At 31.6% G+C, this 20,601-nt stretch overlaps 3 protein-coding genes across 3 annotated transcripts in view; 2 read left to right on the top strand and 1 right to left on the bottom strand.

The window, feature by feature from the left end:
* LOC105621988 (1-phosphatidylinositol 3-phosphate 5-kinase) overlaps positions 1-2,001 on the top strand; it is a 9,897-nt gene extending 7,896 nt beyond the window's left edge. The window contains exons 11-14 of the mRNA XM_012203421.1: positions 99-649; positions 901-1,233; positions 1,557-1,718; positions 1,796-2,001. Coding sequence (XP_012058811.1) covers positions 99-649; positions 901-1,233; positions 1,557-1,718; positions 1,796-2,001 — 1,252 coding nt within the window. The remainder of the gene's footprint in view (positions 1-98; positions 650-900; positions 1,234-1,556; positions 1,719-1,795) is intronic.
* Positions 2,002-4,872: 2,871 nt separating this feature from the next.
* Positions 4,873-17,158, bottom strand: LOC105621987 (UBA-like domain-containing protein 2). The gene is made up of 4 exons (XM_012203420.1): positions 17,051-17,158; positions 10,554-10,628; positions 5,754-5,847; positions 4,873-5,036 (listed from the first exon to the last, which is right to left on the bottom strand). The coding sequence occupies exons 1-4, from the start codon at positions 17,156-17,158 to the stop codon at positions 4,873-4,875; spliced, it is 441 nt and encodes a 146-aa protein (XP_012058810.1).
* Positions 17,159-18,379: 1,221 nt separating this feature from the next.
* LOC105622075 (28S ribosomal protein S18a, mitochondrial) lies at positions 18,380-20,026 on the top strand. The gene is made up of 4 exons (XM_012203509.1): positions 18,380-18,482; positions 18,602-18,735; positions 19,229-19,352; positions 19,920-20,026. The coding sequence occupies exons 1-4, from the start codon at positions 18,380-18,382 to the stop codon at positions 20,024-20,026; spliced, it is 468 nt and encodes a 155-aa protein (XP_012058899.1).
* Positions 20,027-20,601: the final 575 nt, after the last annotated feature.

Here is a 20,601-nt window from a genome sequence, read left to right on the forward strand (position 1 = left end):
TTTCTTTTTATTACATCTAATATATACGTATAAAATAATTACGTATAATAATTATACATATTTTGTATACATATAAAATAATTCATTTTTTTTTGCAGGTCCGTGGTACCTATAGTAGTCTATGAATCCGAGCTTTCGTCTATAATTGCGTATGCTTTGGACTCACATGACTACAAGCACACGTTGCAGGAGCTCTTACGTTCAACGAAGGGATCAGAAACGAATCCTAGTCCGTTGAGCAAACGCAAGTTTCCCGAAGGTAAGGACAGCTCCCTCGACTTGGCGCAATCAAACGAATTCAAGCGGCCGTCTGTGCTGTCCTTCTTTCGAGGCAACAGTCCCAATTCAGCCAATAGTCCCATTGAATCTGACAAGAATATGTCAAACGCAGAAACGAGCGGTGGTAGCGTAGTCGGTCCTGACGTTGACGACGACAAGAAAGCGACCAAGCAGCAGAATTACATCGAAGTACAATTTAACGATGCCACAACCAATTTCTTCTGCAGGATATACTTTGCCGCACAGTTTGCTGCGCTGAGAGAGAACGTTTTGCCCTGTGGCGAGGATGGCTTCACAAGGAGTCTAAGTCGAACTGTGCAGTGGGCAGCCAGAGGCGGAAAGAGCGGCAGTGCTTTCTGTAAGAGCAGAGGTATGTTGTATGCTTTGATTATTTAATATATAATTTATTAATCCTAAGATGAAAAAAGGGATAGTGTGATAAATTTTATCCAATCATAATTTATCTTTAATGTCAAAATAATATTGAAGATAAACTAAACACGTTTAATTATGTATATTCATTATAATCTGCTATAAAATAAAAAAAATAAACGAATCTTTGACAATTTTTAATTTTTAATCATTTTGATTATAGCACACTAGATATATTTTCTTTTACAGATGATAGATTCATCATAAAAGAAATGTCTAGACTCGATATGCAAATTTTTCTCGATTTCGCACCCAATTATTTCGCCTACATGGAAAGGTGTCAGCAAACCAAGCAACCGACGTTACTAGGCAAGATAGTTGGTGTATACAGAGTGTCATTTAAGAACAACACAACCAACGCGGCGCTTCGTACTAGTGTGTTAGTAATGGAGAATCTTTTTTATAATCGAATCATTACTGACAAATTCGATTTGAAGGGATCTGTGCGGAATCGGCTAGCGAATCCTGATGATACATGCCACGAGGGTGAACTGGTTTTGTTGGACGAGAATTTGTTGAACAGTATGTACTCTTTCCAACTTTTGCCTACAAATATATGAGAAAGAATCATTTTACTCAAGTAACTAAAAATTTAATTATATATAGATGTGAAAATTATTTTATTGGATATAAAAATAATTATATGGAACGCTTAATATTGATGATAATGCTGCAAAAATTATATATTCTAGTCATCAGTTTAATCAGATCTGAAAATAATTTTGTTTGGATGTCATAAAATTATCTGCAGATTTGTATCTAGCTAAATTTTTAGTAAATAAATATTTTAGTAAAACCGTTCTTTCCGTATAAGTTCATAAAATTAATTAAGATTCGCATTTCAGTGAGCTGTGACTCTCCTCTGTATATTCGATCGCATTCCAAAGCAGTATTAAATCGAGCTATCGAGCAGGACACAAAATTCTTAGCTGACAATTCCGTAATGGATTATTCGTTATTAGTAGGCTTGGAACCGAGCTCCGATGAACTCGTGCTCGGTATAATAGGTGAGAATGATTGCGTATATTATCGCCTTTTTATCGACTGATAATTTTATACTTGTTATCTTTCGCAATTTATACAGATTACATAAGAACATTCACGTGGGACAAAAAACTGGAGACAATGGTGAAAAAATCCGGTATATTAGGTGGACAAGGTAAATTGCCGACCATAATATCGCCGCAGGAATATCGTGACAGATTTATAGCTGCGATGCATCGCTACTTCCTGCCAGTACCAGATAGATGGTCAGGTCTAGGTAGAAGTGTTGAGATACCACCACAATAAATCATAATAATTTTCAGAAATTTTAAATACGAATGCAATTTTACACGCGATAATTATATAATCGATGTAAATTTTTTATGCGCATTGGCAAAAATACGAGCGTCGTATTTTAGTCGTGTATTTATATATTTTATACCGCGATAACGCGATCGAAAAATATCGATAGAAAGTGATATCGATAGTTACCAGTCATTTTAAGTAACTTATTAATTGCTGTATTATATATAAATCAATACTTCTCGTATGGAAATTAATAGCTGCTCATAAGAGATTATGTGTACATGTATATATCCTACATTGTATACATTAAGCAAATGTATATAGTAGTCATTTTATAATTATAAAAGCGGCTGTTCGTTCTCAAACTTCTAAAGTACAAAGATACCATTGAAATTAGATCACAAGATTAACAATAAGATAGAAGAGAAGAAAAAGCATAATTATCAATATTTTATTTAATTTTTCAAAATTATGTACATGACCATTATCTGTCTCTTTGTAATAGTCAAATAAACAATAATCATAATTTCAACATAGTAAAACATTTTCATTCTTCGTCGATAGTTTTATACCATCATAATACAGCCTAGACAGTACACAAACTAAGGAAGATATTAAAGCGTGTACCTTATTGAGAAAAATATCTCGTACTTCACAAAGTACCTTTTTTTCTTACGACTAAATATCTGCTATTATTTACATAAATCCATTAACAAAGTTATACGACGCCTGGATACTATTGCATGAAAGTTAAATTATCAAATTAAGCTTGGACTATAAATTTGTATTATGATCGAGTACTACTATTATGACTACAAATAAAAAGATCGAATACACTGTATTGCATCCGTAAAGACATTTGTTGTCAGATATATCAAGAAACAAAGAATAAAGAATTCTCTGTTAGTTGAAGGTTAAAGATCCTATTTCCACACTACAGCCATATTACAACATCAGCAGCAAGAAATGAAATATTTTTTTCACATTATACATTGAAAGAGATTAGTTTTTTCTACTGTTTGATATTGATTGATAAAATATATTAAAGAATCTTTTCAGAGTTAATAAAAAAAATTAACATTCTCTCTCTCTCTCTCTCTCTGCACATTTCAAATAAAGTGTTATAATGTTCATTTTTGTTTGAAAAGACATTAATACTACATTTAAAAGACATTAATGCAAAATAATAAGAAATTTTCGATATATTTTATCAATTTACAATATCCGATAAACGAAACAATTAATTCATTTGAATGTATAGCATAAGAAAAAGATGTATATGATTTCTCACTTCGGATGTTCTAATTCAACAAGCAGCGAAGGAATGGGAACCTCAAACTAGAGCTAGAAACAAGCTTCTAAAAAGCTGTGAAGAACTAAATTTGTTGCTACATCGAATAAATAGAGTCTTAATGAAAACAAGTATGTATCTATAATACGAATAATCGTCCATGTATGTTACGAGAAATATAATGAAAGATACAGAGTTCCATATATTCGGATATTGATATACTATGATATCAGAATTGTATTGCCAGCTGCCATACAAGAGCATTCTTTTGTGAACATCGTGAAGTCTAGTGCTGCGTAAACCCAGGCAATAATCTCTAGTACATTTGCGAATAGCCGAAATAATCGAATCAAGAATTCTTCACTGCTCGTATTCACCGGGTTACATTAATTCCTGAATCAATCCTTCGAACTATTATATTTTTATCACTCGCGAAATCTCTTCCTTTTTTTTATTTTACTTACTTTTTACATAGTTATTTATTATGTAAAACGAACGTTACATAACTCGAGATACTCTTTTTACAAATTTTTACACGTTAGAACTTTGTTTATTATACTTAGCCTCGTATATTTATACCATCGAAATATCGCTTATGTATATGGAAACGGGACGCGTCACCCAAATAACGCGTACCACAAGCATCACTATTTTAAGAGAACAGCGAAAGAATATCGTAATAAAACACGAGTTCCACGGTTAAATAAATGTCTACCGAATCATCATGCAGTAACGATGTCGGTCCATCTACATTAAAGATACGTACAATCTCCTGTCATATCTTCCGCGAAAATGTGCGATAAAGAGTAAATTTTCAAGTAACCGAGGAAACTGTATCTCGCAATTCTTTTGTACTGTGGTGTGGAAGTGATAGTAGAAATCCATCACCTAGTTTAACGGTGATGTACAGTGAATTTGAGAAATAGTCGCGTGTCTACAGCGTCTAAGGAGACAAGGAAGTCAGATTGGAGTGAAGGAGCCATTCTCATAGTGCATCTATTCCAAGTTGTCGATGTCCTCGACCATTTTGGATCTATGAGGTGGTCCCGACGTGTCAGAGAAAAAAAGAAGGCTCTTTGATATGATTTTCATCCCTTCTCCCTCTCTCGCGTTTTTTATGCCGCTATATATATAGATATAGAGGACTATACTCAACGTACCATTCTACGCTAGATTTCTCGAGGAAGCCGAGAAGGAAATCTAGTCATCGAAATACGTGTCACATTCTCTCGGGCATCGTCGGGGAAATTAACACTCAGACTTATTCGCGCATTCGCACGTAACACAATGCACGCTTCGCTTATTGTGCGTGAATAACGTAACGATTTAATAATTCCAGTTCTGATCTGCAGAAGATATCTTCCGTACAGTCGCTGCGATGTTCGAGAATGTCCCTCATTCTCTTTCGGGAAGGATGCATTTTCTCAGAAAACATAGTTTCCTTTTTTCCGTATACATATTTTTCACTTCCCTCTCTTTCGTTTCATGCTTAGAGCGCAATATTTTGTTCTCCGGAAACGTTATCGCGCGTATCTACGTGACGTTTCGTGCTTGCGCATCGCCAATTAGCACAGTCATTTTTATCTTTGTGGCTCGCCCAGGCCGAATTGCGTTTGTTGAGGTTGCGTCTGTTGCTGTGTCGTGTTGCCGGATGCACTACACCGGCCACCGGCAGTATGATGCTGCACAATGCCCGCCATCGGTGTCGAATTCGCCTGAAATCCATTCTGGCTCGGAGACATACCTGCAGCACGTTTAATAAAACGTTTTGACTATCGTAAAATACTTTACGATCGCATGAAGGCTGATATAACGCTTTTTTAATTACATAAACATTAATATCATTCATATCGCTTATTTACGTAACGACACAATTAAAAAAAAAAAAAAAAAAACGAAAGTTTTCCAGAAAGAGTTTCAATGTTTTGATTCATTAAAATTTCGTAATGTTATTTTTGAAATGTATTTATGTAATAATTGATTATAGAGGAATAAAAATATCTTAAAATGTTTTGTTTCTGTTTTTTTCTGGAAGCAACTAAAATAACAATTTTTTAATAATGTTGTTGTAGCAAACAAGCGATATATTTATCCTCGCAATTTACTGATGACATTTTCGGAAGAGGTATTATCAAAATAAACAAAAAATGTCACGTTACGTAATTGGTTTAACCGATAACAAGCCAAGCTGTAAAGCTTTGTTGAACTAATTATATCATAATATTTTTATCTATAATTTTATGCAGTATAGAATGAAAAACATTTGAAAAATTGGATTATACGCGGTAAATATACATATGTTGGAATATATATAACGCTCACTAAAATAAACGGCGTACACGTATAAATTATAAAACGAATTCTGTACTGAATTTTTCATGTTTAATAGGTTTACAAGACAGTTTATATGACGTTTTTAATTATTAGCATAAGGTTACAATTGCCATAATTAATAACTTACCCGATGGAGTTTTTTCACCTGCAGACATTTTAGAAAATGCCAGCAACGCGTCTGGGAAATTCGGCGGAGTGGCTGGTGTGTTGCATGGTGTTATCTGAAAATTCAAAAATAGTTACCCATATAGCACAGATCATTCCAGCAACTTTGCAAAAACATTGAAACAATATAAATATTGCAGTAACAATGTAAAAGTTGTAATAATATAGTTGCAAGCTTCTGTGCTGTATAGGTTGTCTCTCTTTAGAAATGTTTAAAATCGTCAGTAATAAAAAAATCTTTAATCTTTTAAAAACACCGAATTTCTTCCTTTAATTTTTATTTTATGAAAATAAGAAAATAAAGAAAAACTAAATTTTTTGTTTACAAAACCAAATAAAAAACTTGCATAAAAATCTAAAATCTCAAACAAGATTTATGTGAAAAAATATGTCTTTAATTAGAATTTTTATATATTTAATATTCACAAAATAAAATCTTCGAAAAGATTATTTATATAAAAAATTTCTTACGAATTTCCGAATAAATTTCTTTAAAAAATAGGAAGTTTTTAAACAGTTTTTTCTGTTAAATAAATAGTTTCTATAGAGTTTCGTTCTAGTTTTTATAATTAAAATAATATCTCAAAAGCGTAGAACGTTTACTTAAAACTGATAAAAAAATTGATGTCCAGCAGACGTATTTGTCTATTGCGTATTTCATTGAAAGGGCTAGCTTAAGAAATCAGACATGAAAGCTCATTAGCTAATAAGGTTGTTGAACCTTCGACTTCTGCATGTGACGATGGTCAGGTATGTACACAGATACGATGACCAAACAGTACAGGGACATGTGTATTAGCATAGCAACGACTAGCTGCGATAATTCGCCACCGATAAGCAGCTATTAAATAACCGCCATTGACGATGTTCTCTCATAAAGTGAACCTTGTTGCTTTTGTTTTTCAACGGTGTTTCATGAATGAACTATATAATTGTTCTCGATAAGATTATCTCAGTTAAGTGATTGAGCATTTCATTGACTTCAATTAAATTTAAACAATAGAATACTACAAAGAATTATTTAGAAGTGAGCTGCTCTATTCATTTTGCTTATACTTTTTAATCTCTAAATAAATTTTAATTTTACTTTTCATTAAGAAAATACAACTTTTTTGTACAATCTAATGATTATTTAACAAGAAGATAAAAAATTGTTTTTTAACAAATTTAATATTTTTTATCATATTAAAAAAAAAACATTCGGACTTTTTGTATTTAAAATTTTTACGTAAACGTTTATATATTTATATATTTATAAAGCCTTTTAAATTTTAACTTTAGTTCACTATATTTAAACTAATTTTAAAAATAATTTTAAAGCAAATGTAATGGAATTACTTATAAACGCAATATTATTTTTTTTTAAATCAGCTAATTCATTTTATTATTCGATGCATAAAAGTATTTAAATAAAATTATCTAAAATTAAATATTCTAATTAAATTATCTATAAAATATTTCGTATTTTGTGTCAGAATAAAATATAAATTATCTCGTAAACTTTTGTGATTAAATCTCACTATTTATGTAATAATATCAGAGAATTAAAATATCAAAATTTTTTTGAACGATATTAATTAATATCAGCTTTTTTTGGCTAATTAATTAATACTTTTAGCTTATATTGTACAGCCATAAACATCCATAAACATCCATAAACATCTTTAAAATAACATACGCAGCATATACTACGCATAACTAGGTAGAATACTTTTGTCCTTGGATAGATAAAACAACATGTAAATTACAGCAGCGAAGATAACGTGACCGATTGTGAGACAGATGTGTGAAATGAAAGAGAAGCAATGTGGTCACGGTACACAGCCCTGCGGATGAGATTTGGCACACGACTGATCGGAATGTGCCGTTGTCGACCGAGAATAGTAACGCTACTGCTAGTCGCCAATAGTTCTCTTTAGTCTTTTGTCTTTAGAGCATCACCTTCGCTTTCATTAGATATCAGAGCTAATTGAAAAAGCTGATCTTGACATTTACTGGCCTTCGCAACCGGTTTTCTTAACGCGACTGCTTACTTGACTGATCTGTCAATTATGACCGTTTAAGCAATTTTCAGATAGAACATTATTGCACCATTACTCTTATTGTTATTACATTATTGCGTCAACCCTAGAACTATAAATTGGATCTCTCAGACCTGCCAGCCAGATATTTATTTTTAAATCATCTAAAACTTTTATTCCAGTTAATTTAATTGATCACGTCTAACTATTTATATCTTAAAAATCACGAAGGGTTTATATTTGGATTTCTATGAAACAAAACATCACATTATATCATAGTTCCACAAGAAAAACGACACAAGTTGAAATTATTCTAAATCAGCTTTCAATCAGGAAAAGCGATTCAAATTGAATTCAAAGAAGCGACTTTATATAATAAGCAAATAGAATTCGTTTCAATTTAATAATCTTGAATAAAGTATTAAACTTAGAACTAGAATTCAGAATTTATTTTAAATAAATTTGATGCTTGTGATAGATTATATGAATTTTTGAAAAACTTGAAACAAGTAATTATTATTTGCATACATATTATTCTACGTGAATTAACAAACGCTGTATATAGGGTATTGGTTCTTGCAGAAAAGAGTAAATGGCAGTTGACACAAATCTGATTGGGTTACCGGAATAAATTATAATATATCTATCGGATTATACGTCTAAAAGCAATGTATCGGAGTCTATCTAGACCAAGGGTATCATAAGTTGTGTCTTTTCGGTTGCGGAAAAAAAAGGCCAGCGATAGAAATAGAACAAACTGAGTTTGTCATAGCTGCACGATCATTTTGCACAACTACGAAATTACACGGGATAAAGAAGCTCGCAAGAACGGGCAATTAATCAAAGAGCAGCGTAAATGGTCGCGGAAGGGATGATAGTCAACCTCGTGAAGGTCAGACACGCGCTGGAATCGATTTTTCTGTCTGTGTGTCTGCACATTAATGCGAAGGATGAGAACGAGAAGATTCGTGAATTGGCCGCCTGACTGTATTATTCCGGGGTCCGCACTGTTCCCCGCATGGTGATCTCTTGCGCTCGCTGAACCTACTTTTGAATAATCAATAAGACGAGAACACACCAGCCATCCGTGTGTTCTACGCGATTCGCTGACTGGATTCGACACTTTAACGCGATTCTGTTATATCACATTACGCAGGCCAAAGAGGAAACGCGATTGCTGGGATTGTAAGTCTATTCGCTATAATCAAATCCCAAAAACCGGAGAGTGAAAAAATAAACAGAGTAACTTTTCATGAAAGATGAGCATTTCTTGATGTAATATATATAGAATATGTATATGTAGAATAATTTTTGAATAAATAGCTGATCTCTGAAACACTTCGTAGAATTTGAATGGTTCATGACCATGTTTATTAATGTAAATAAACTTCAATTTCAGTTTATTCTTTATCCCTTTTTAATATTTAGAAGTAGAAAAAGATAAAAAGTGAGTTAAAATTAAAACCAAGATAAAATTAATCTACATTGGAGAGCCTTGTAGTGGATTTTAGATGTTATTGCAATTAATTTATAATTTAATTTAATAATATTAATTTAATCAAAAAATAAAAAATAAAATAAAAAGAGAAGACTCGATAAAAATTTCGAATCTTTAGTATTCTTAGATATTTGTAGTTTCGAGGTCAGCAGTGTTATATATGTAAAGAAGTTTCAATGCCGGTCACGTTGACGCATTCACTGGATATAACGAATTACAAAATCAAAGAGTTTCCAGAGTTTCTTTCCAAATGAGTAATACTTTATATTATAGAATATTATGTCAATGAATTTTAATTGTTCTTGTATTGTTATAAATATTTTTTATTGATGTGATATAATGTGAATCATAAAAAATGTAATAATATATAATTATAGCAATATTATAAATATATATGGAAATTCCAGAAACATACACTGTTAGAAATGTAACCACGAGCTTCCTTTGCATATAAATGAAGCTCATGGTTATGAACAAAATTAAAAATAATGAAGTAAGAATAATTTAACTGAAAATTAAGTTATAGTAGTTACTTAAATGAAATGAACGTGTACATTAAATTTATGAAATTTGTACTTTTTAATAAAATTTTATGAAAAGTACATTAAATTTCATAAATTTTCATGAAAAATACATTAAATTTTATGTACATGTACACAAATATACTTTTTAGTTGCAAATACATCAAATTTAATGTAATGTCATAAAATTAAATTCAAATTGTATAACTTGAAAGTTAATACAATTTAAGAACATTTCCAACAGTGTATGGTACAAATTCAATGGCAGTTCATTACATACATAAAAAATAATTGAATTAATTTATGCTCATTAATCTAATACTAATATTGATATAGCAATAATGTTATACTATATACGCGCAATTGATGTTTTCTCTCTTTAAATTAATACAAAATCATGAAAAATAAACATATAATATATTACATATAAATATATTACAGTGCAATGCCAATTATACTTATGTTTGTTTATGTTATGACATGAAGATATCATATTTTTCTACATTGCTTGATTTCATATTATAAAGCTTCCACCACAACGAGTCCAAGCTTTAGCGCAAAATTTGTCTATAAGTATTATCTTAATGTATGAAACGAGAAACTGAGAATACAGTTGTCGATTCAGAAATATTCATTGATTGCGCAGAGTGCACCAATTTACATTCCCTTTTATATGCTTTTTTCGTCGTTCGCATTAGAAGTGAATGATGCAAAAGACTTACTTGGCCGAAGTGGGTGCCGGCTCCTTGCGCGCAGGAGGGTATCGCCGCCTCTTGAAAGAAAATACTGAGAGCGGTCTGCAAGAGAGAAAACGATCGTTAGAAAAACATGCTTCATTAAATATTGCGTGAAAATAATACATAAAAAAATTTACGCATTATTGCTTCTAATACTAATATTAGAACGTCTATTTAAACTTAAGAAGAAAATCCCTGATTTCTCAAATATTGTTGCTTAAATTTTCAGGCAAAATTATAGCATTTTTAAAATTAATTCAATTATTATCTGGGCCTCTTAATTCTATTTTTATGCTCATACGATCGTGAAAAAAAATTAACTTTCAAACTACTGAAAAGAAATAAATATCACAGACATCTCTCTTTTATTTTTAAAGCTTATAATAAAATAAACAACAGATCAATTATCCATTTACAATGAAGCTTAATTGTTAAAGACAGTTTTTTTTCTAATTTTCAATCTTTTATTCTTGAGATAATAAAATATGTTGAAATACACAGTTTTCAATACTGCTTTTGCGTCTCTAGGCACATGAATCTTAATCGAGTGTAAGAGATCGTCTCTATGATTAGGAACAGCGAGAAGACGACGTAATCAGACTGAATAACTTTACCAGATGTCATTAAAGTATCCGTCGCAATCTTTCGGTCATTTTGCAAGCAACTTCGTCAGTGTCGTCCAATGCTTTATAGTATCGATATCCGATCCTTGCGCGTCGGATATCCATACGTTTGCACTTCCCAGGAGCTACCGATAAAGATATCCGATAATTGCTGATAACCGTTGCAACATGATGGTGGTTTTAACGGTTCGTGAATTATCAGCAATTATTAATGTATCAATAATTATTTATAAACAGCTCCGCTTCTCGACACCTAGGCGACTATTTTATAACTTGATATAATGACCGAATAATAATTAAATACAATTATATAAATGTAATTTTATTAGAGCAGCATTACTCGAAACGGCGCGCAATGAGTTTAATGCTTATTATGAGGCAAACGCGTTACGCAATATACCATGACATTCAACCACCAGCGTTTAATTAAAGCGCCGGTGATACTCGATACTCTCGGATACATTGAGGATATTAGCATAAGAATGTAATAGGCCAGTGCGATAAGGAACGCGTTTCATATTTCGGTCAAAACAGCGTTGCAGCGAAAGGAATAAATGTGCAAAAGTAGATTCGCCGTATGTGTGTGTTTCCGTCTGGTTTTTTTCAGTATTTATTAACAGTCTCATAAATACAAAAATACTGTCTTTAGGGAAATACCGAGAAAAAAAGACAGCGAAAAAAGAACAATTAGTTTGACATATTTATTTGCAAAATTTAACGAGAAAGAGATTTGGAACAAAGCAAATTGAAAAAAAAAAAAAACAAGTTTTATTGAATAAATAAAATTAGAGATTAACTTGTTTCAGAGAATACGGCGTTAATTCAACGAGTTGCATAATTGCGCGATAAATATTTAATTAACAACTACAATTATCGGCGTAATTACATCACGATTATATAAAATTCACTACCCCAATGATAATGATGTAATGACGTGCATTCAATACTTATTTGAATGTCTGATGTTTGTTCAAAAGTTGTCAATTAATATAATTTTTTTTAGTGTGCATAAGCAGTTTTTTTAACATTATATTAAAATAATTATAATTCATATAGATATATATTTTTCTTTTGTTTATCTAGTTGATTTATTTATTTAAATAAGGAGGCGAGGATATAAAAAGTTTCAATAATAATAAGAAATAAATACGAAATTCGACCACGACTTCGGATTGCATTCCGCTTTGATACTCCGTACCATTCGAACGGAGAAAGTTCTCGAACAGAGAGAATTCGCTATATAACATTCGCGTTATTATACTATTTATACCTTGCGACCGTTTTGCGCCTGTCGTTGCAGACTGAAATCAATATAATTGCTAACAAGTTTATACCACAACATTATTATTATAAAAACAAGAAAACATATCAAACAAATTTTCTTCCAGTCCATGGAAAAGGTGGTTATGCTGAAGTACACAGTAAAAAGTATTTTGTATTTGTAGAAACGGAAGTCCACATTATAATTTTATGTCCACATTAAGTCCACATTATATATTATATTTAAATTTTTAATATATCCGAATGTTAACATAATGTAATTATTTGAATATTTTGTGTTAAATTGATATTCAACATTTCTTACAATAATAACTATTTTTGAGTGAACAAATTACATAAAATAATGTTTTTTATAACGTAAATTCTCAGATAAATAAAATTATTTTCACATATTATAAATATTAAATTTATTAAAAGCATGTTAATTTAATATATATTGTAAATGTTAATTATAATAAAAATGATTGTTTATGAATTGTGTCAATACTAGGTTTTTCGTATTAATTTTTTACATAATATTTATGCTACTTTCTAACATATTTATCTTGTGTTAATTAAATTAACACAAAAAAGTGTATATAAAAATTTAGCTGAATGCAGATCTAAAAATAATTTTGTTAGACCATCAAAATAATTATAGGATACTTTAGAATGTTAAAATTTTTTGCGGTATTATTCATCATGATTGAGATTCTACGTAATTATTTTGATCTAAAGTTATTTTCAATTTGTATCTAGCTAAATTTTTATATACTTCAGCAAAATTGTTCTTTCCATGTACTTTAATGCTCAGACTCAATAAAGCTAATAAAACTCACTGACATTTCACGATAGTAATTTTACAGAATTAGAAAACGACAGACGACTTCTGACAAGCTAATCTTTCCTTTCAATGATTAAGATTGAATGCGATATAATAATGGGACACCGTGTACATTGTGCTGCACCGAATTGATGTATGTGCCAAGGCGAGACGAGACAAGACGAGGCGTATATAAATACACATTGCCGCATTGTTTACGTTGTGGTCAAAGACACAGAAAGATTTCTCGAGCTAACTCTAATCACAATGATGCATTAGCACGCTAACGCGTGTCGCAATATAATCTCTCTCCCTCCTTTTCATTCTCTTTCTCTTTTGCTCTTTCCTTTTTTTCTATCGACGTGTGTTTAAAAATGAATTACATGATGCAAGCGCATAAGGATTACATGGTTTATCCTGAAATCACTTGCATTATTTACTCTGACGAATAAATAATGTAAGCGATTAATTATAGCATTTCTTCTAAAAAATTTATTCATTCTTCTTTCCGTTTCTCTTTCTCAGTAATATATAAACATTTTTATTATATAATTGATTTTGTAATAAGATTCTTTTTCATTTTTATTCTAATATATTATTTAATTATCTGAAAATGAAGATGAGATTGACAAAATATGACATTTTTGAAAAATCTAAATATGAAATATCTAATTACGAAGAGATAAAATGCTGCACTACCTTTTGTTTAAAACGTTTTTTTATATATTGCACGATTTCGATAATATTCCATTGAAATCAGATATAATGAATTAGTTTCGAAGAATTATTTCAATTCCTAAATGTGTGTGAAAGCACATGCAACAAGAATTCATGTCTATTTGTAGCAGTCTTATCACAAATCGAAATTAGCGAAAGGTTTCCTTTTCAACAATAAACAATTAATCTTTTTCTACCGCATTTATTGCTAAGGAAAAGAATATTACGTACATACATAATCGGAAAATTTATATTAAATGTAACATATTTTACGTGAATTACAAACTTAAATGTTAATTTAACACAAAATGAATATTGGATGTTGAACAGATATTACGCAAAAAATTAACATAAAAAACATTGATGCAATTTGTAAATATTTCTTTATTAAAATTATATTTATAACGTTAAATTAATATGTTTCAATAAATTTAACATTTATATATTAAATTAACATATTTTATTCATTCTAATCTGAGAATTTACATATTATATCCATTCTTATCTTATACAATTTACGTTTTAAAAAAGTCTGAGATAAATGAATAAAATACGTATTAATTTTACATATATTAATTAATTTTACTTTAAAAATATGCTTGCACAGTCTGCTTACAAATTGTGTCAACATTTGTTTACATTTTTTGTTATAATTTTTTTATGTAACATTTTTGTTATTTTTTAACTACTATAACATCTTTAACTACAACATTTTATTTTTTATATAACATTTATGTTACTTTTCAATAACTATGTAATGTTCATTTTACTTTTTAATATTTTTCTTGTATTAAATTAAATAAAAACAAAAATTTAAGTGGTCTTTTTGGGACACTGTGAAATGTGTTTTTAACACAAATTTTCTTATTTCTATATATGCGCGTGCGTGCGTGCGTGCGTGCGTGCGTGCGTGCGTGCGTGCGTGTGTGTATGTGTGTGTGTGTATGTATGTGTGTGTGTGTGTATGTATGTGTGTGTGTGTGTGTGTGTGTGTATGTGTATGTGTGTACATAAAGAAAAAGATTAGTCTGGACTCCAAGAATTCTATTTACATTCGTTTTATTAAAATAAATTTAATTTTAAATAAAGCATATTTTGTTTAGCCAAAAAAATTTAGTTTTAATGAAAGTAATCACATTCTTAATTTAAATATCCATTTGGTTGGACAATGCATAAATGCATTTATTTGATTTGAAGAAACCTTTTCTCTATATAGACATATGAAGAAATGAGATTTTATGTCAACGACGATGTGATTTCATCGTCTGCGGAAAATTACGTAGATGAGTCACGCTTGCGTGCCCGCCGGGCATCGGGCCCCTGAATTCGTCGAAAATTTACAGTCGGTTCCAGTTCCTGCTTTTAACGCACAGGATTGTGTAACTTCAGCTCGACAGGATTGCAGAAAGCGAGTGTAAACACCAGTATACCACGTGACTTGCCGCAAATAGCAATTATCGATCCCTTTCCCGTCGTCCTATGTCCGTCAATTGGGATAAGATCTAGTGTATGTTGTGCGCGAAAAATGACGTAATCCGAAGAGAGTGCCGTAATCGCTCTCGGGATGTGCGACTTTAGAGCAATAATATTGCACAATACTTTCACAATAATTTATGATCTATCTGTGGCATAATATAGCGCTACAATCGATATGACATGGAGAAAGGATTGTTGATGAATCAATAGCGGCGACAAAATCCTGTTGCGCAACGATGACAATTGTCACACAGATCTGCAAAATGAAAACAAACGCAGGTTGTACAACAACTACGCGCAAGCCGGATGCGAAAGTGAAATGAAAGTGATACAACGTGTGGAGGGCCGCAACGTTCTCGTCAGCGTCGGCAAGACAAGACCGCTTTTGCAGATCCTATTATTTACGGTCGTTGTTCCACGATGTTGCACATTTACGACGAGCGCGGGGCTAACAAAAGACACATCTGTTTTTTTATAGATGAACTCATGTGCATGTTCTATACTGAAAGTAAAACCTCAGGCACAATTGAAAAGTACAGGCAACAGGGAATAACAATCACAAAAATTTCAATCTATCAGGAAACATGTAGACCAGAATATAATTCTAAATAGATTAAATTTGTTATTTCCTGTTCCTATATTGCGTGGACTTTTTAATTATCTCAGGCTTCACTTTGCAATTTAATGAGAGCTAGGAAAGGTCTGTTTTTTTAGTTCAACTTCTTGCAGAGTTCATCCTTTCTCCTTTTCTCTCCAATATGAAAAAAGAAGAGAAAAGATAAATCAAGAAACCGAGAACAGAGGAACCTTCTAAGTTCTAGCCGTCTACTTCCATCAATGTAATATTAACTAACTTACTGTTTATCTTTTTCTAATTCTTTGAATTATTCAAAGAATTATTCTAATTCTTAGAGCTAGAAAAAGACAAATAGTAAGTTAAATCAAGATTAAAGTTAATCTCACATTGATGAAATCTGGTATTTCTACCAATGTAAATTTATAATTTAATTTACTCTTCATCCTCTTCTAATTCATAGAATACTAAAGAGATAAAAAGTAAGTTAAACTAAGATTAAAGTTAATCTGCAGCGGTAGAAAGCGGATATTACCTGGTGCAAGAATCTACGGCATACGGATTTACGTTTTTCTTGTTATTCCTGCGGATCCCACATCGCGTTGCGAGCGTTGTGACGTGTTAGCAGGCATATCGGCTCGCGCAATTTTTATGAATGAAGCGGACGAGACAGCGGCATGGCCTTCGCGCCTTCGTCGACGGCCCCGACGAAGAACGAACGTCGATTCGCGGATCGGCGCGTTCCTCGTCGCAGGGATCACGCGGCGTTAAAGCGGCGGCGACGGCGGCCATTTTCGTCGCTTTGTTTACGTAGCAGTGTCCGCGAGGCGAGGATATACCGTCTCATGTACTTACGTGCGTAATACGTGCGTGTGCGATATATACACACACGTTACAGAGAGGGGAGAGAGGAACATATTCTTGGGGCCCCATTTCCTTTCCCCGCCCTCCCCCCTTCCCCTCATTACATTCTCAGTCCAAATGGTTCATCTTGTAATTTTTTCCTCACCTCAAACTGCCAATGTGCTGCCTGCAGCAATTGCTTCGCCTGCTCCCTGGCACAGCCCGCGGCCAACACAAACTGATTGATCATCACCTGCTCCCGAAGTGCGTCCATTTTTTTGTGTTGATCACGTTTCCAACGATGACACGAAGGGAGAGTGTCACGGGGAGTTTCGGGGACGGCCGGGAGGGAGGAAGTGAGAGAAAAAGAGAGAGATAGAGATAGAAAGAGAAACAGGATAAATATCTTTATAGATATTTAATAACTTTATAGGTAGAAGCACACACAGGAGAGAAAGAGAGTGACGGACGGACGTACGAATAAACAGCTGAAACGAATGAGGGACGGAAGGACCGTTGAAATCGTAGTACACGACTTGTCCCACAACGCACGGCGTTTTAATCCTCGTCCGCCGTCTTGCGCCGCACTCGCGGAGGCGCTTCCGCTTTTCTTTAAGCGCAAGCCGTGTGACGACGCACCACGGTATACGGCGGGCGGCCCTTTGTTTTCAAAACTAAACTCATCGCAGACGACCGCGACTGCCGCGAGAGCGCTACGGCCGCGCGGCGACGACGACGACGATGACGGCGGGACGCGGGGAACGCGACGGGAATGAAGTGAAGTGTGACTAGCTCCGCACGTCATGCGGCGTCAGTCTCACTTGAAGTTGGCTTCTGGTAATCGAACATATCGTATCTCTAGATATTCGTATATTATGATTGTCGGATTTTGAAAGTTTTTTTTTTACAGGAAATTACTTTCTCTCTTTTCCTCTTTCTTCTTTTAATATTAAAAAGAAGACATCAAAACTTTCGGTTTTATATTTAGAAAAAACATATGAGTGCAACTTCATGCGGTAAAGTAATTACACAAATACACCTCGCGTATATATAGTTTGTTCTTTATAGTTATTTTTTCTTTTCCATATTCTTTTCAATTTTTCTCGTCTATCTCGTTCTAAGTGCAAAAAATGTAATGCAGCGTAGATATAAAAAAAACGAATCTTATATAGTTCAATGTTTAATAAATTTCATAAAATATTAGAATATTAAAGTTATAAAATATTTATTATTGATATTACAAAAGTATTATATAAAAATACGAAAATTAACATTAAAATTGTTTAAAATTTTAAAATTTATTTAGTCGATAATGATATGAAATTTTAAAAATTAAAACAAAAAATGTAAATTTAAAATGTAAAAAAGCCTGCTAGAATTTTATGAAATTCTCTATCGATAAGGTACAAATCTATTTAATTTTTTTGTTACCGACAGCTATCGCTACAAATGCTATGAATGTACGAACAAACCGTCGAGAATCACTGGGCCGAAAATGGCAGCTCTGTTTCAGTTTGTAAAGCAATTTGGGAAAAATCTGATTTTCTCGGAATCTAATAGAAGCATATCACTGTCCGCAACCACACATTTAAAACAGAGTAAGTTCGTTATTAAACACACTTAACAGAGCGGAGCATATAATTTTATTACGAACTTATACTACCTGTACATAACCTTGTCTCAATAGCTCGAACTTACATTTAATTTCTTGTCATAGTAATTAAGAAGAAAAAAGATAATGTCTTAACTATCGAAGCTATAAGAGTGCCACACAAGAAGGAGCATTTATTATTAAAATTGGAGTCCAATGCGTGTCCCCTTTGCGCTACGGGACTTGACGTTAAACATACTGTAAGTTTTATTAACATTTTGTTGCACATTTCTATCAATGTAAATTAATTTTTAATCTTGGTTTAAAAATTAATTTTTAGTTTAACTTACTTTTTATCATTTTATAATTTTAAAAATTAGAAAAAGATAAAGATTAACTTACATTGAAATTAAAGTTAATCTATATTAGTAGAAATGGATATAAATACTTGTTTCTACTAATGTAGATTAATTTAATCTTGATTTAATTTATTCATCTTTTTAGTTAAACATTTAAATTGTATTGATAGAGAAATAGACAAAAATATTTTATAAGATGATCTATGAAATGTCATATAATTTAATTATCTTGCATTGTATCTAATTTAAAATTTAATTGTCTTGCTTTCAAGCTTTGGTAATCAAATTTTCAGGCTTGATATATACCTAATACAACATTTTGTGTATCACTCTATATATTATATCAATAATTTATATTACTCATCAAATCTAAGGTTTTCTATATGTTTTGCAGGATGTTCTTATTCTAAATCAATTCTTACGAAAAAATGGAACCATACTGCCACGTAGAATAACTGGTCTGTGTACAATGCAACAGAATAGAGTTACCACTTTGGTGACTATGGCCAAAAGATCAGGTTTGTTAATATATATATTTATATCTAAATTCATTGAAGAATATTTTAAGCTTATCCTTTTTAACTGAGATTTTGCATTGTTCATCTCTCTTTTTTTTCTGTTCAATATAGAAAGAAAAAAGATAAACTATGTCAAAAATTCAACTGAAAAGAACAAATCTATTATTAACTCTTCATTATTTATGAGATATTCAAGACATTCCAATTTTATAAATTTGCTAAATACATGTATGTTTATACACATATTTGGCACAAATTGTTTTATAATGCAAAAATTTTTGTATTATCTTTAGCTAAAGCACTTAGATATACTGAAGTGTATATAATGAAGTGTATATAATGAAGTTCTATTCTATCTAAAGCATTTAGAATATTATCAATTTATATTTCATCATAAGTCAAAAAGAATAATGAAAATTGAGATATAATGTTGGGATGTTAGAAACATCTTTTCTACACGAGTAATTACACTAATTATACTAATTACGTTAAAAGAATTACGTGAGTAATGTAAAGTTGAAGAATTACATTTCTAAGAAATAATGCTTGTCTCGCTTATTTTTTTAGGCTTGTTACCAAACAGAATTCCAAAACGGATTATGGCTATAGAAAAATGGAGAAAATATAACACATATTACGATGAGAATACCATACGATATAAATATAAACGATAAGAAATGTACAGCATAGAATCGAATAGTATATATTTTATTTACTCAATTGAGTATTATTATTTAATCGAACGTATTGATCTATTCTCTACCTAATTATCTCCTTTACAATAATATTTTGAAATTAGAAAAGCTTGGACCAAGACTTTTAGTGACATAAATTTCTGTAATTTAAGATCATAATTATATGGAACAATGTTTGCAAAAGCATTGCTATCACGTAAGTGTTGTTGCAATGACTATTGCTCGCAATATTGGTCTCTTAAGCTGAGATACTTATCAATCTTGTTAAACTTTAATTTCGAGAAGTTTTTAAATCTGTATATATACAATAGTTACGTTACATAATTTTTCTTTTGCTATAACCTACAATATAATTTATTAAGATTGACATATATATATATATATATATATATATATATATTTACACATACATTTTTATGTTTATGTATAGGCAAATTCAACATTCTTCACAATTTTTGGAGTACCTGTAGTCTGACATGCATTACATTCTTCGTTCTCTCTACTATGATTTTATCGATAGTGTCGGAAATGGAAGTAGCTCGTAATACTCAATT

Source organism: Atta cephalotes, assembly GCF_000143395.1.
Source record: "Atta cephalotes unplaced genomic scaffold scaffold00039, whole genome shotgun sequence".
In the NCBI taxonomy this organism is placed as follows: Eukaryota; Metazoa; Arthropoda; class Insecta; order Hymenoptera; family Formicidae; genus Atta; species Atta cephalotes.